Source organism: Esox lucius, chromosome 19 (genome assembly GCF_011004845.1).
Source record: "Esox lucius isolate fEsoLuc1 chromosome 19, fEsoLuc1.pri, whole genome shotgun sequence".
NCBI classification, from domain to species: domain Eukaryota; kingdom Metazoa; phylum Chordata; class Actinopteri; order Esociformes; family Esocidae; genus Esox; species Esox lucius.
Genome location: NC_047587.1, coordinates 20,796,190 through 20,808,419, shown reverse-complemented (window position 1 = coordinate 20,808,419; position 12,230 = coordinate 20,796,190). Strand labels below are relative to the sequence as shown.

Genomic DNA, 12,230 nt, shown 5'->3' with positions numbered 1-12,230 from the left:
TCATGTAAAACAATCCATAGAATAGGGCTTAATTACTTAATTTCAACAGATGTCATATGAAGTGTAACTAAGTAAAATCTTTGAAATTGTTGAACATTACACTGCAATTTTTGTTCAGTACAAAATAGTTATTCTGTCATTCTTTTGTCATCAAGAAAATCAATTGATATAAGGCGTGGGTGAAAGGGTCCAAACCTGCAGTAAACATTACTAACAGGCTATCAACATTGTGGGAGTTTTGGCCTGTCTGAAATCAAGCGAGACATTTACAAACAGGTCACAGCTGAGCAAAGTTTTCTCAATGCCATGACCATTTGAAGGGGAACATGCGGTCAATACCTCTGAAAAGCATTACATATCAACAATGTGGGTGGATGTGTTTCCTGTTCAAGACTGAAAATATGTCAATACTCCTTGAATAACAACACTTTAACAAAAAATTCTGACAGACTACACAATAACAGTCCATTATGGTTTTGGCCAAGTTCTTTAATAAAAATGTCACTCAAAGCTCTGATATTCTTTACAATATTATTCACCAAAAGTTAACATGAACATAAAGCACAGTACAGAGTAAAACATCAGCTTCTAAATAAACACACAGATTTTCATGTTTTTTCACCATGTGCTTCCCCATCTGTTGTGATGGCAGAGTCAGAGTCAGGGTAAATTAAATTCTACACCACAATTTAGTGTAAAATGTGAAGTCACAGACCTACACTATCCCACTGGACTCCATTTTACTGTACACAGTTCAAGGGGTTAATATTATGCCAACACCTCAACTACAATCGCTTTGTTTCAAAATGTGAATGTTAATGTAGAAACCAATGTTAAAAAAAAGTGGGTTATGCCAAAATATACATACTTAACTACTAAACCACTTGTTCTTTTTGACAGCAGCGGTCTTGTTGCCCATCAATTTCTTCTTGTACTGTTCAACCAGGTTGTCAAAGCGCTCATCTTCTCGGCTCCTAAACCGCTTCTTCACCCCTTTAGCGGTCTGAGAAAATAATGAAATACATGGCCAAAGTGTCAACACAAGCATTGTGTGTGTGTCCCGTCTCAGTTCCAAAGTGTTACGCTGCTATATTATGGTGCTGGGGGATATGAGGAATGCCCTTTCTAACTTTTCTCAGTCTCCTCCAGTTTTAAATTTTAGGAGGAGATGAGGTCCTGGTCCACACCTGCGGAGTACCTGGTTTGGGGGGCCGTTGCTGTCCCTGTCCTTGTCCACCTGGTCATACTTTCGACCTAGTCTAGAATCAAATAGACTCTGGATTTAGCCCAGAGAAATTTATTTATTATTCTAATTGGACTCTTAATATCTCACCCGGCACAGCCAGAAGAGGACTGGTCACCCCTCTGAGCCTGGGTCCACTCTAGGTTTCTTCCTAAAATTCGGCCTTCTTAGGGAGTTTTTCCTAGCCACTGAAATCCAACACTACTGTTGTTTGCTCCTTGGGGTTTAAGGCTGGGTGTCGCTGTAAAGCACTTTGTGACAACTGCTGTTGTAAAAAGGGCTTTATAAATACATTTGATTGATTGATTGTGGGAGAGTGGTCGTGGAGGCTTCATTTTCACTTGATAGAACATCTAACCCTACACTGAGGACAGTACTCATCAGTACCAGGTAGAGGCACCACTGGACTGGGCTCAGGTTGCCAGGAAACCTACTGCACTGTCTCTTGCTCCAACAGAGTGTCTCTTGCTCTATCTAGTCCTGTAATACCCTCCTAACAATGGCCATTTAGTGTACTACACAAATCAAATGTAATGGAGTCTGTTCTGCATTATAATGAGAGGAGGGGACAATCGATGAACAGAGTCTGGTTAACAGAGAATTCTCCCAAACCCTAGGCAACAACATCATCTAATTGGACTTGCAATCCACTGTCTGGGACAGATACAATGGAAATGCCTGTGACATTTACATTGCAATAATTTAGCATACATTGTAATCCAGAGCAACTTGCAGTTAGTACATTAACCTTTAGATAGCTAGGTGGGACAACGGCAAAACCCAGTTATGTTTTGTGTAAAGGTTCTTTTTGCCAAAGGCACAGAGGGTTCAATTTACAAAGACTTGCAACTTTTGCAGGATCACAACCTGCCTCAAGAGGTGCTGAGCCCATTTAGCAATAGCATGTACTAAAACAGACTAGGGCACCAGAAGCATGACCTAAGCTGATCGTTGGAAGCTATGGTAAAAAAAAACACACCACATTGGACATTTCCTAGTTTTTGGAAAATGCTAAAATTAGTTTTGAATAATTAAAGAATTCATAAGGCAGTAATAATTTTATCTAGAGTTAGTTTGATAATGATTGAACTTTTGTAATAATAATAATAAGAACCCAAAGGAAAAGAACAACAGACTCTATAAAGACCGGGGTACCAATCAGTAGGGTTACGCATACGGAGTTGGTACTAATGCACACATACTGTACCTGTGGTCTAGGCTGGGTAGGTTTCTCCAGGGAGGTCACACCCTGTCGTTCTCTCCTGCTGGGCCGGCTCTTGGGTTTCTTAGGCTGAGCAGGCAGCTGCTTCCCCTTATCACGAGCTCTGAAGATGGGAAATCACACCACACAGTAGGCATCATTAACAACAGGTGGGTTACAATGCGACATGTACGGCGCGGTGCATGCAAGAGTGTTCGTGTTACCTGATCTTGGGGCCACGGTGCGTGGGCAGAGGAAGAACTTTCCGCCGCTTCTTACCATCCTCCAGTTCTATGTGTTCCAAAACTGGAGTGGTCTGGAAGCCAGAATAATGTGTGGCCTGAGGCTGGCCCTTTGACTGGCCTTGTGGCTGGGTGGGAGGTCCTAGATGAGAAAGATGGAAATCAAAGACAAATGTCAGACACAACAACAAAGAATGGCGGGAAACAGTCCTTGTCTATTTGCTTTGAGCTAAGACAATTAGCTCAAAAACATCTCCCATGGGAAGCCAGAGAGGAAAATGCTTCACACCAATAAAATCACAATTCAAAAGGTCAACGATGGAAATATAATATTACCCAATGTTATCGTTCTCCTTCAGTAGCTAGTTAAAGGTTGCACTTTCCTAAATAGCCATGGACTTGAGGTTTTAGACCATTCTCAGAATTTCATTATATCCTACTGGGTTGGGAAGATGGGAATTCAGGTCAAACACAGCTAAATGTTAACTGGCTGGCTCCTTGTAGCCATGATGTTAGATAGGGACGCAATGGTACACGGTATGATATTGAACCGGTCGGTACGCCCCCTACGATTCAATACCATATGCTGGTCACTTTCTCAATTTCCAAAGCATGCTTATTGCTCTGCAGACTACATGCACTTTCTAAATTCAGATCCACAGAACCAGACATGTAAGCTTGTGAACTGGCAGGCAACTGCTTGGGGCCCCAGGCCGGTACTGAGGGCTCACAAACTTTACTCTACAGCAATGTCACAAAATGTGGCAATCACAGGGACAGCAACCCCCTCTCCCTTAAACAACTAGTGGATGATTTGCAATGACGTCTTCAGTAGAGAAACCTCCCTAAAGGCACCCTAGAGGGTATAGTAGGTTTTCAGGAAGTTACATTCAAGATGTTTTAAGACTTTTTTTAATGCCACTACAAATTCAATACGACCCAGGCCGTGGGCGGCCCTCTACACTCCGGTTACAGTAGGTGGCAGAATACTTCTGTATGGGTTGTGGATCCACCAAAGAAGCTAGCTAGCTAAGTTACCTAGTTTGGCACTAGCCATCTACCTCATGAACAACAGTGTTTGAAGAAAAGCAGCCAACCGTCACGAGTGTCTTGCTGACGTCTGACTGAAATCGTGGTTTCTCACTGTGCGCAAACAGAGGTAAAACGGGTTCAGAGAGAAGCAACTGTGAAGACGCACCACCGTATTTCAACTACGCTTTGTGGGAAAACTTTGGATTCAGTGTTCAGTACGATGGTGAGGGTAAGCCGTAAACAAAGTACATTCAGCAAGCATTGCTTTGCCACTGTCCGCTACTCGAATGGAAACACTAATAACATGAAGACGTCATTGATACCGAAACCGTAGCGTTACCGAGACCCACAAACCACAATATGTACTGAACCGTGGGCCCACAGTAACGGGGCATCCCTAATAACTGTTAGACCGGATTTAGCCAGGTAATGTTCTGCTAAAGCACCACACACAGACATGGAAACCTACCACACAGCATTGTTAATAGTGTAAAGTGTTACACAACATTGTCTTCTCTCTGCCGTACAATAGACCAGTGGTTCCCAACCAGGGGTACTAGGACCCCTGGGGGTACTTGGCCTCTCCACAGGGGGTACTTGAAAACACTCATGACACCATAGACTTACTAGTGAAATTAACATGAGGGGGTACTTCAGGGGCACTGAAAGCAGTGCAAAAACATTTTGGGGGTACAGTAACTGAAAAAGGTTGGGAGACACTGCAATAGACTATGTATATGGATGAATATGGATTATTGTTCCTGACTTGGCTTCTCCAAGTGATTGTACCCACCGCCACTGTGTTAAAAGAACAGGAAGAAAGGAGGAAAATGCCAGGAAACAGGTAATTCCACCATTATTTTAAAGCAACCAAACTTGCTGTTTCATACACAAGTCAGGCCATAGATGCAGAACGTTATACCTCCAATGTTCCTGCTCTGGCCGGATGGCGACGGTGTCTCTTTCGGTAACATGGCCCCCCTGGGGGTTTCCGGCACCACCTCTCTGAGTTCCAGTCCCACCTCCTGACTGTGGCTTTCCTCCAGTTGCCAGAGGTCCCCTCGACATGAAACGCTCCTGGAAAACAATAAAATGGAACAGGGAGATGCCTAACTTTTCGTCTTAATCATCATCATCATCATCATCATCAGCACACCAGAATACAAACACACACCTTGATTTTTTGTTGTCGCATTTCTTTCATCTTGAGCTTCCTTCCATCTTCAAGAGAGAACTCAACAATAGGCCTCTGTAGATAGACACACACGCACACACAACCTATGAATAGGGCATTTCTTAAAAAACGCATATACAATGAAACTACTGATTTCATCAAGCTGAATTCAAAATACTTTAATATTTTGTTAATGCCACTTTAACACCATTTAAAACCAATTTACAGAGTCCCTGTGCACCAAAACTTTCTAATATTCACCTCCGGAACTGAATCGATGCACTTTCTTGGACAACATAATTGAAATTCTAAATAATCAAATGTTGTACTTCTCCGGCCATGGCCTACATCACAATAGCACATGGACGTGATGTGGAGAGCTGCACGTGGGGGTTTCGAAAATCCTGGAACATATACTCTAGAATCACACGCAAACACAGCTGCAGCCTGTCAAGGACAAACTCCAGACGTGCTCTGGACATGAGTGTGTGCACAACACAAACAGATCAACAATGGCACAGCGCCACAAACACCCACCCTGCTTTCTCCAAAGATATCAGGGTTGTTGTTTAGGTGTCGTAGCGTCTTCAGAGCATGTTCATGATCTCGGAACTGAACGAAGCCATAACCAAGCGATCGGCCTAACACCTGACCTCGCTCGGGCTTCTTATCATACATCACCCTGCACTGGAGAGAGGCAGACAAGAGAGAGGGTGAGGACATTGGGGGAGAGTTAGACGACAAATGAAAAGCCATTCGGAAATGGACAAAACAGCTTTAGAGAACAACAGTCCCACCAAGTGGTCACACAACAGATCAGCCAGAAAGATGAGTAGACCTGTGGTCAACGATGTTAGACCAATGTAAACAGCATTGTAAACACAGTTCTGCCATACCTCTGTAATGCGGACCCCCTTGTCACCTCCTGCAGCTTTCAGACAGAGTTGTCGTAGTTGTTTATCATTTACAGACTTGGGCAGGTTATGAACACACAAACGGGTCCTAGAAACAAACACGTTAATGTCACGTAGCTTGGTCCGCTTCAGGTCCTCAACCTAACACAGAGAGAGTAGAGAGATAACAGTTATCTGAAAACAAAGCTTTTATAGTAAGACAATGCTATAGTTGAAAAACTCGAAGAACTCACTCTGGCCCTCTTGGCCATATCTGCTGCTGGAACACCCTCAGCTGCCTTAGTTCCTGCCCGGATCACTGATAGAGAGAGAGACAGGGATGAAGTAAAGATATGGGGAGAGGAGAGGGAAGGGGAGATGAGGAGAAAGGAGCTACTTACATCCTTCTCTAGCTAGATAGAGGTTCCTGGTCCCGGTTTGTGTTTTCACCTTTTTGTCCTTTAGTTTGACAGCGTCTTCTCTGCTCACCGCTGCTACAATGTTCAGCTTCCTGCCATCCACACGGACACCGCCGCTCTGAGAGACATTACACAGACATTGCCTTCACACATACATAACCACACAGAGGTCTCTGGGCTCCTAGGGAGAGATGTACCTAAAGAACAAAGGATACTTAAAAACGTCTCACCTCTGACTCTTCTGCGGCAGCAGCAATGCATTTCTCTGCTGCTTCTTTTGTCTTGAACTGAGCAAATGCAATACCTGTCCACATAAAACAGTCAACAACCAGTAACACAATAATGATTCACCGTAAAAACATATAGTGTATGTTTTTGCTTTTGGACCATAATTGCTTATATGCTGCTGAAAAGTGAGAAAGAATAATGGTTTGTTAGAGCCAGGACAATACCTTTAGAGTGTTCAGTGTCTGGGTGCAGGCAAATCTTGACGTACTTCAGTTCTCCATACTGTAGTAACACAACCTCCAAGCCCTCCTCCTCTGTATCAAATGACAGATTCCTTATGAAGATGGTTTTGCCCTCATTGACATCTGATGGGAGGGGCTTTTTAGCGGCAACATCTAGAGGAAGAAAAGAACGGAGTGAGAGACAAAAAGACAGAGGGACAGCAATTAACAGAGATAGAGAGAGAGAGAGAAGAGCTAAAGAGGCTACAATAGATGGAAAGTTACATCACAAGAAAAGACCATTATACCAGAATCCTCATCATCGGTGTCGTCAACATCATCATCGTCAGACTCATTGTCACTTTTGTCATCGGCATCTGACCTGTGAGACTCTTCATCACTGTTTCCCTCCTCCTCACTCTCATCCTCTGAGGCCAGGTTGTCTGGCTGCAAAGCTGGCTTAGAGCTAACTCTGTAAAGACAGAAGGACTGTTGAACACAAGACCCTGTCTTAAATACTACAGTCCTCAGAATCAAAGGCTATTTCAAGCATACTCAATGTCTGAATTGTTACAGCCAAAAATCCACTTTATCGGTTAAACTTTAACTGAAAAGATGAAGACTGCAAAAGCACATACTTGTTCTTTGAAATTATCACAGTTTTTTTCTTCTCCTCCTCCTCCTCCTCCTCCCCCCTCCTCCTCCTCCTTCAACTCCTCCTTCAACTCCTCCTTCAACTCCTCCTTCAACTCCTCCTTCAACTCCTCCTTCAACTCCTCCTCTTCAGAGTCACTTTTCAGGGGCTGTTTTCTCTGCTGCAACATTTTTTTTCCTTCTTACATGCTGGCTGAGTAGCTACAAACTTGTCTTTAGCGACAGCCCAGTCCACAGCTACCTGCCTTCCTGGAAGGATCAATAAGAGAATAAAGACTTGATCACAGCAGCGAATTGCCACAGAAAATTATCAAGATACAAAAATGTTTTATGCGAGATATTCATAGCATCTCTCACACTCACACACACACTATTGTGTTTCACCTTTGATTTCCACCATGTTCATGGCAATTAATGCCTTTCCTGCCTCCAGGAAATTCTTAAACTGGACAAAAGCAAAACCCCGCATTTTTCCATCTGAAGACAAACACAGGAAGATAAACAGAGAGATGAATGGTCAACCCTGTCATAGAAAACATGCTAATTGATAGCCACCAAAAGCCACCAAGGCTCGATAGAGCGTAGTATATTTTGGGGATAATTCTTTCCATGTTAAGTCTGTGATCTGGACCTGGTTTGAGAGGAATGTTGGCCTCCAAGGACTGTCCCCAAACTTAGCAAAGGTCTCCTTCAGATCATCTTCAGAGCACTGTGGGACCAGAGGAAGGGGGTGGGGGTTAAACTCATAACATATATTAGCCATCATTCCTCCAAGTGCTTCCCATGTTTATTCTTTTTTTTTGTTTGATTTGAATGCAATCACTTTTTTACTCCACCCGCAGCACCAATGCAGTGTTAATGGAATTGTCCTCAAAACTCAGATTTACCTTGAAACTCAGATTTCTGATGATAAGTCTGGCTTTCCTTTTGGTTTTCTTAATTCCTCCATGAGATTTCTGTTCTTTTTGTGGAACTGTTTCTTTGGGTGCTATGGCTGTAAAGAAAAAAAGAACACAATACATGTTTAAACCTCTACTATTTCCATGAATGATATAGTTAGTTAAATAACTGCTATTTATTTGAATGTTTTACACACCTGCCCCCTTCTTTTTGACATTTATTTTTTTCTTGGCCATTGACACCTTGATTTTCTGACCATGGTATTCTTTCACCTCTCTTATGGCCCGCTGTGCATCTTCCTCCATGGAATATGTGACATACCCAAATCCTCGACATTTCCCACCACCTTCAAGGACCACATCAAAGACTGTTACACACATACGTTATTTCAATATATTACGAGGCGGTTACTTGTAGTTCAATGACCAAACATATTCTAAATGTAGATAAAACAATGTGGATTGAATACTTTCTCTTAGCCGCTGTTCGGCGATGTACACATCCGATATGTATACCATTTACTGATACAGTCGGATCCAGGGCTGACACGTGCTGCTATAACAGGTACAACAACGGGTAATGCCATAACTAACATTGTGACTGAATGCTATACAACTTGACCTGATGTAGGAGTTAGATGTTCGGTGTAACATCCGTGGAGTTGGGCAATATAGCTACCTTGCCGAAGTTAACAGAAACCTTAGCAGTCTCACCTTTTTCACTGACAACAAAACAGCGCTTCACAGGTCCAATCTCAGAGAATATCTCCTCTAAGTGGTCGTTTGATGCATCTCCTGGCAAATTCCCGACGAATATTGTAAGAGCAGACATAGCTTATTTTCTGCAAAAGCCCTGTGAATTTGTATGCTACTTCTGATCACTGTATTAATTTTTTTTAGCTAAGCCACTCACCAAAGTGCACTGGCAAGCTAACAAGTAAGCTAGCTGCCAAGCTAGCCACTCTACTTTTCCACACTCCCCACACTTTCCTACACTATGGTCTCGGCAGCGAATTATGAACTATTCAAGAGTGATTTCAATGTAATATACTGTTAAAATGTTTAAAACAGTCGAAATATTGTAAGAAAGCATTTTATGACCGAGCACATTCAAATCACTGAGATACGAATGGTAAACACACGTTTTCTAAACAGGGTAGCCATCTTGGAATTGTAACGGATGTTGTCATCGGTGTCAATAAAAAAAATTCTGTGATATTTTTTAAATTTTTTTTAAACCGTATGAAAGGTTGCTTAAAAACAATGGAGGTTGGTATAAACGAAATATTATATAGATTTTTTTGCATAGTTTAACATATACTGTTAACATCATACTCGTTTTGAAAATTTAAAACCGTAATTTCACACATTACTACCCAATTGTCACCCATTTGATGCGCTATCAAGGTCTTCAGAGTCAGTGTAATAAACTTCATTGACAGTATAATAAAGGGCTGAGTAATTCAGTATGAAAATAAGTATGAATAGGAACAAATTCTTTTGAAAAAAATTTGCACAGAATTTATATTTATTTAATGGTGGATTTCACAATAATATATATTTTTTCTGATTGTCTACTTTCATAATAATAATTTTTATTTCATAATAACTTGGTGTATTTCTGAGAGCCATTTTTCACATCAGGCTATATTTTTGAGTATGTATTTACAGTAATCAAAGAGAAGTCAATCAATGTAGTATTGTAGAAACTGAAAGTGCATTGAGGAAAGGTGATTTTATACTTTGCTGTGCAAAGTGCGTGCATGGTCACCATTTGTGTAAATTTGGTTCGTTTTGGAGGAGTGGTGTTTCAACAATTTGTGAATTCACAGTGGTGCGCTGTCTGGGTGCTGAGATTATGTAAGTATAGAAACACTGATGTCGAAGTGCCATACAGTCCCAAGGATCTCATGTGAAGGCAGTGAAAAAGTTAAGAAGGAAAAAAAGCTGAAAGTGTTGAAAGCACCATCTGAACGTGCCACAGGCACTGTATGTTTGTCATTTCAGGAAACCAGACAAATTGGCCTTCAATGCAACATGTTGCATTGCAAAGTTGAAGTAGGGCATCGGTCACAAAACTACAAAATGATTCAATATATCCAGTGGACCTTCTCATAAATCATGATGGCGTGTGCAGAACATAGACAGATTGCATCAGCCAAGAGGAAAAGTGGTTCACAAGTCGAAGCAGACCAATGGGAATACACTTAACAGGATTGGCGCTCAATGTTCCAAAAGTACTGCCTGAAAAATTACAGCAAAATTACATCTGCATGTCTGTGACCCAGTCTCAATGAAATCTGTACATCATGAGCTTCACAAATCTGGAATTAATGGCAGGCTTGCCATTCAGAAGTCACTTGTATTCAAGGCCAACGTATACAGACACATTTCTGCATATATGGAGCATAAAACCAGGATGCCTGAGCTATAGAAAAAGCTATTTGGTCTGATGATTCGTCTTTCAAATGGGCAGCCATACCACTATGTGGGAAACATTGCATCAGATGATTGCTCTGTATGGCTGTATAACGGACAAGGAATCTGAAGCCAGGTTTAGTGAAATCTGTGCTTCAGGGGAAAAATACAGGCCGCCTTCCAGATAATGAAAGGCACATTAAGCATGACTGGGATCCTCTAAGTCAGACCTGGGCAAGATAAGGCCCCCGGGCCAGATCCGGCCCGTTGAGTCATTCTATCTGGCCCGCGATACATCCAGAACTTTTAAAATGATACAAAATAAAATATACCTGACGTTACTTTATTTACTGTTGCATATATATTTATTTTTCTAATTAAAAGTCCTGTGGCACTCCCAGTAATAAGTACAGCAGTATCATACTGTCTGTTTAAAAGACCTCTAAGTTGAAACAAGGTATTTGCGTTGCTATGATACGTAGGGACCAGCACCACAATCCACACGTGGAAGTTATCAATTGCTACACGCAATTGATGGCTAGCGATCTCTGGAAATGAGCCTAAGAAAAGCTGATAACGAAAGAAGGGTATTTAAAAAAACTATTGACAGGAAAATATTTATTTGCAGATGTCGCAGGTAAAGCATCTTGCTTAATATTGTAGCGACCCTGTGTTCTAAGTTGCTCTGTTATGTTTCATTAGGGGGCAGGGCCTGACAGTTAGCTGGGGCTGTTTTACCAGGTGGGACGTACCGCAGTGAGGAGGGCATCTCTGGGGCTCGGGGACAGCAGGGGCGTGTCCAGGGGTCTCCGGCCATAGCTTATATAAGGTGGGGTTTTGGCGGGCATCTCTCTCACTTGTGGCTCCACTCCTGCGTGTGATAGAGAACGGTAACGTATGATACTTGTCTGAGCTAGCTACAGATCTGGGAGAGAGTTTGTCAAGAGTCTGTGTGTTAACTGATATTGTTGGGCGTAGACAGTGGCTACACAGCTGTCTTGTTAGGGTTAATAAATTCTACCCGGTGTTCTTTACCTCTGACTCCAACTCCTGATTTAGCATCCCGGCCAGGGGTGTTACATTGGTGGAGAAGTGGGATTGGCCTGGATGGCCATTGGAGAGGTGTGTCTCCGTGAGGGACTTGGTATAGTGAAGGACACGCTCTCCCGTTTGGTTAGGTTTAGTGTAACGATCTTGGTATGGCCGCTACTCGCCCCTCTAAAGGGGATATCCCTATTTGGAGTAGTGGGTAGTGGGGAGCCGAAGGTTGTGGGTTCAAGACACTGCCCCGACAGACGCTACAATATGTTAAGCTAATGTCACAGTTTTTAAAGAGTACAGTTTGCAGAGGCACTTCCAGAGCAAGCATGCAGCGAAATACAAATACTGTCACCCGAGGCTACAATTCAAGTCCAAGCCTCACTGATGAACATCTTGCAGCAGTACCGCACACTTCTTCAACAGGACCGCACACTGCTTCAACAGAAATTACTCATGACTTCACCTCACTTGTCAACGCCCATACAAGGCTCTACTGTTCATATTGTGAGTGAGTAGCTCTAAAAGTTGATTTCTTGGGTCTGGGCTGCTGGAATCGATGTCGTTA

General features: G+C 42.4%; 1 protein-coding gene across 1 annotated transcript; it reads right to left on the bottom strand.

The window, feature by feature from the left end:
• Positions 1–458: 458 nt before the first annotated feature.
• rbm28 (RNA binding motif protein 28) lies at positions 459–9,371 on the bottom strand. The gene is given in 21 exon segments (XM_034288196.1): positions 459–1,003; positions 2,451–2,568; positions 2,669–2,828; positions 4,485–4,516; positions 4,641–4,795; positions 4,893–4,967; positions 5,430–5,579; positions 5,789–5,947; positions 6,040–6,104; positions 6,187–6,322; positions 6,435–6,508; positions 6,657–6,827; positions 6,962–7,142; positions 7,292–7,468; positions 7,513–7,556; positions 7,692–7,784; positions 7,939–7,975; positions 7,978–8,016; positions 8,195–8,301; positions 8,404–8,553; positions 8,921–9,371. Coding segments are annotated over 21 exon segments (2,376 nt in total). The 5' UTR covers positions 9,039–9,371; the 3' UTR covers positions 459–868.
• Between the last annotated feature and the right edge of the window lie 2,859 nt (positions 9,372–12,230).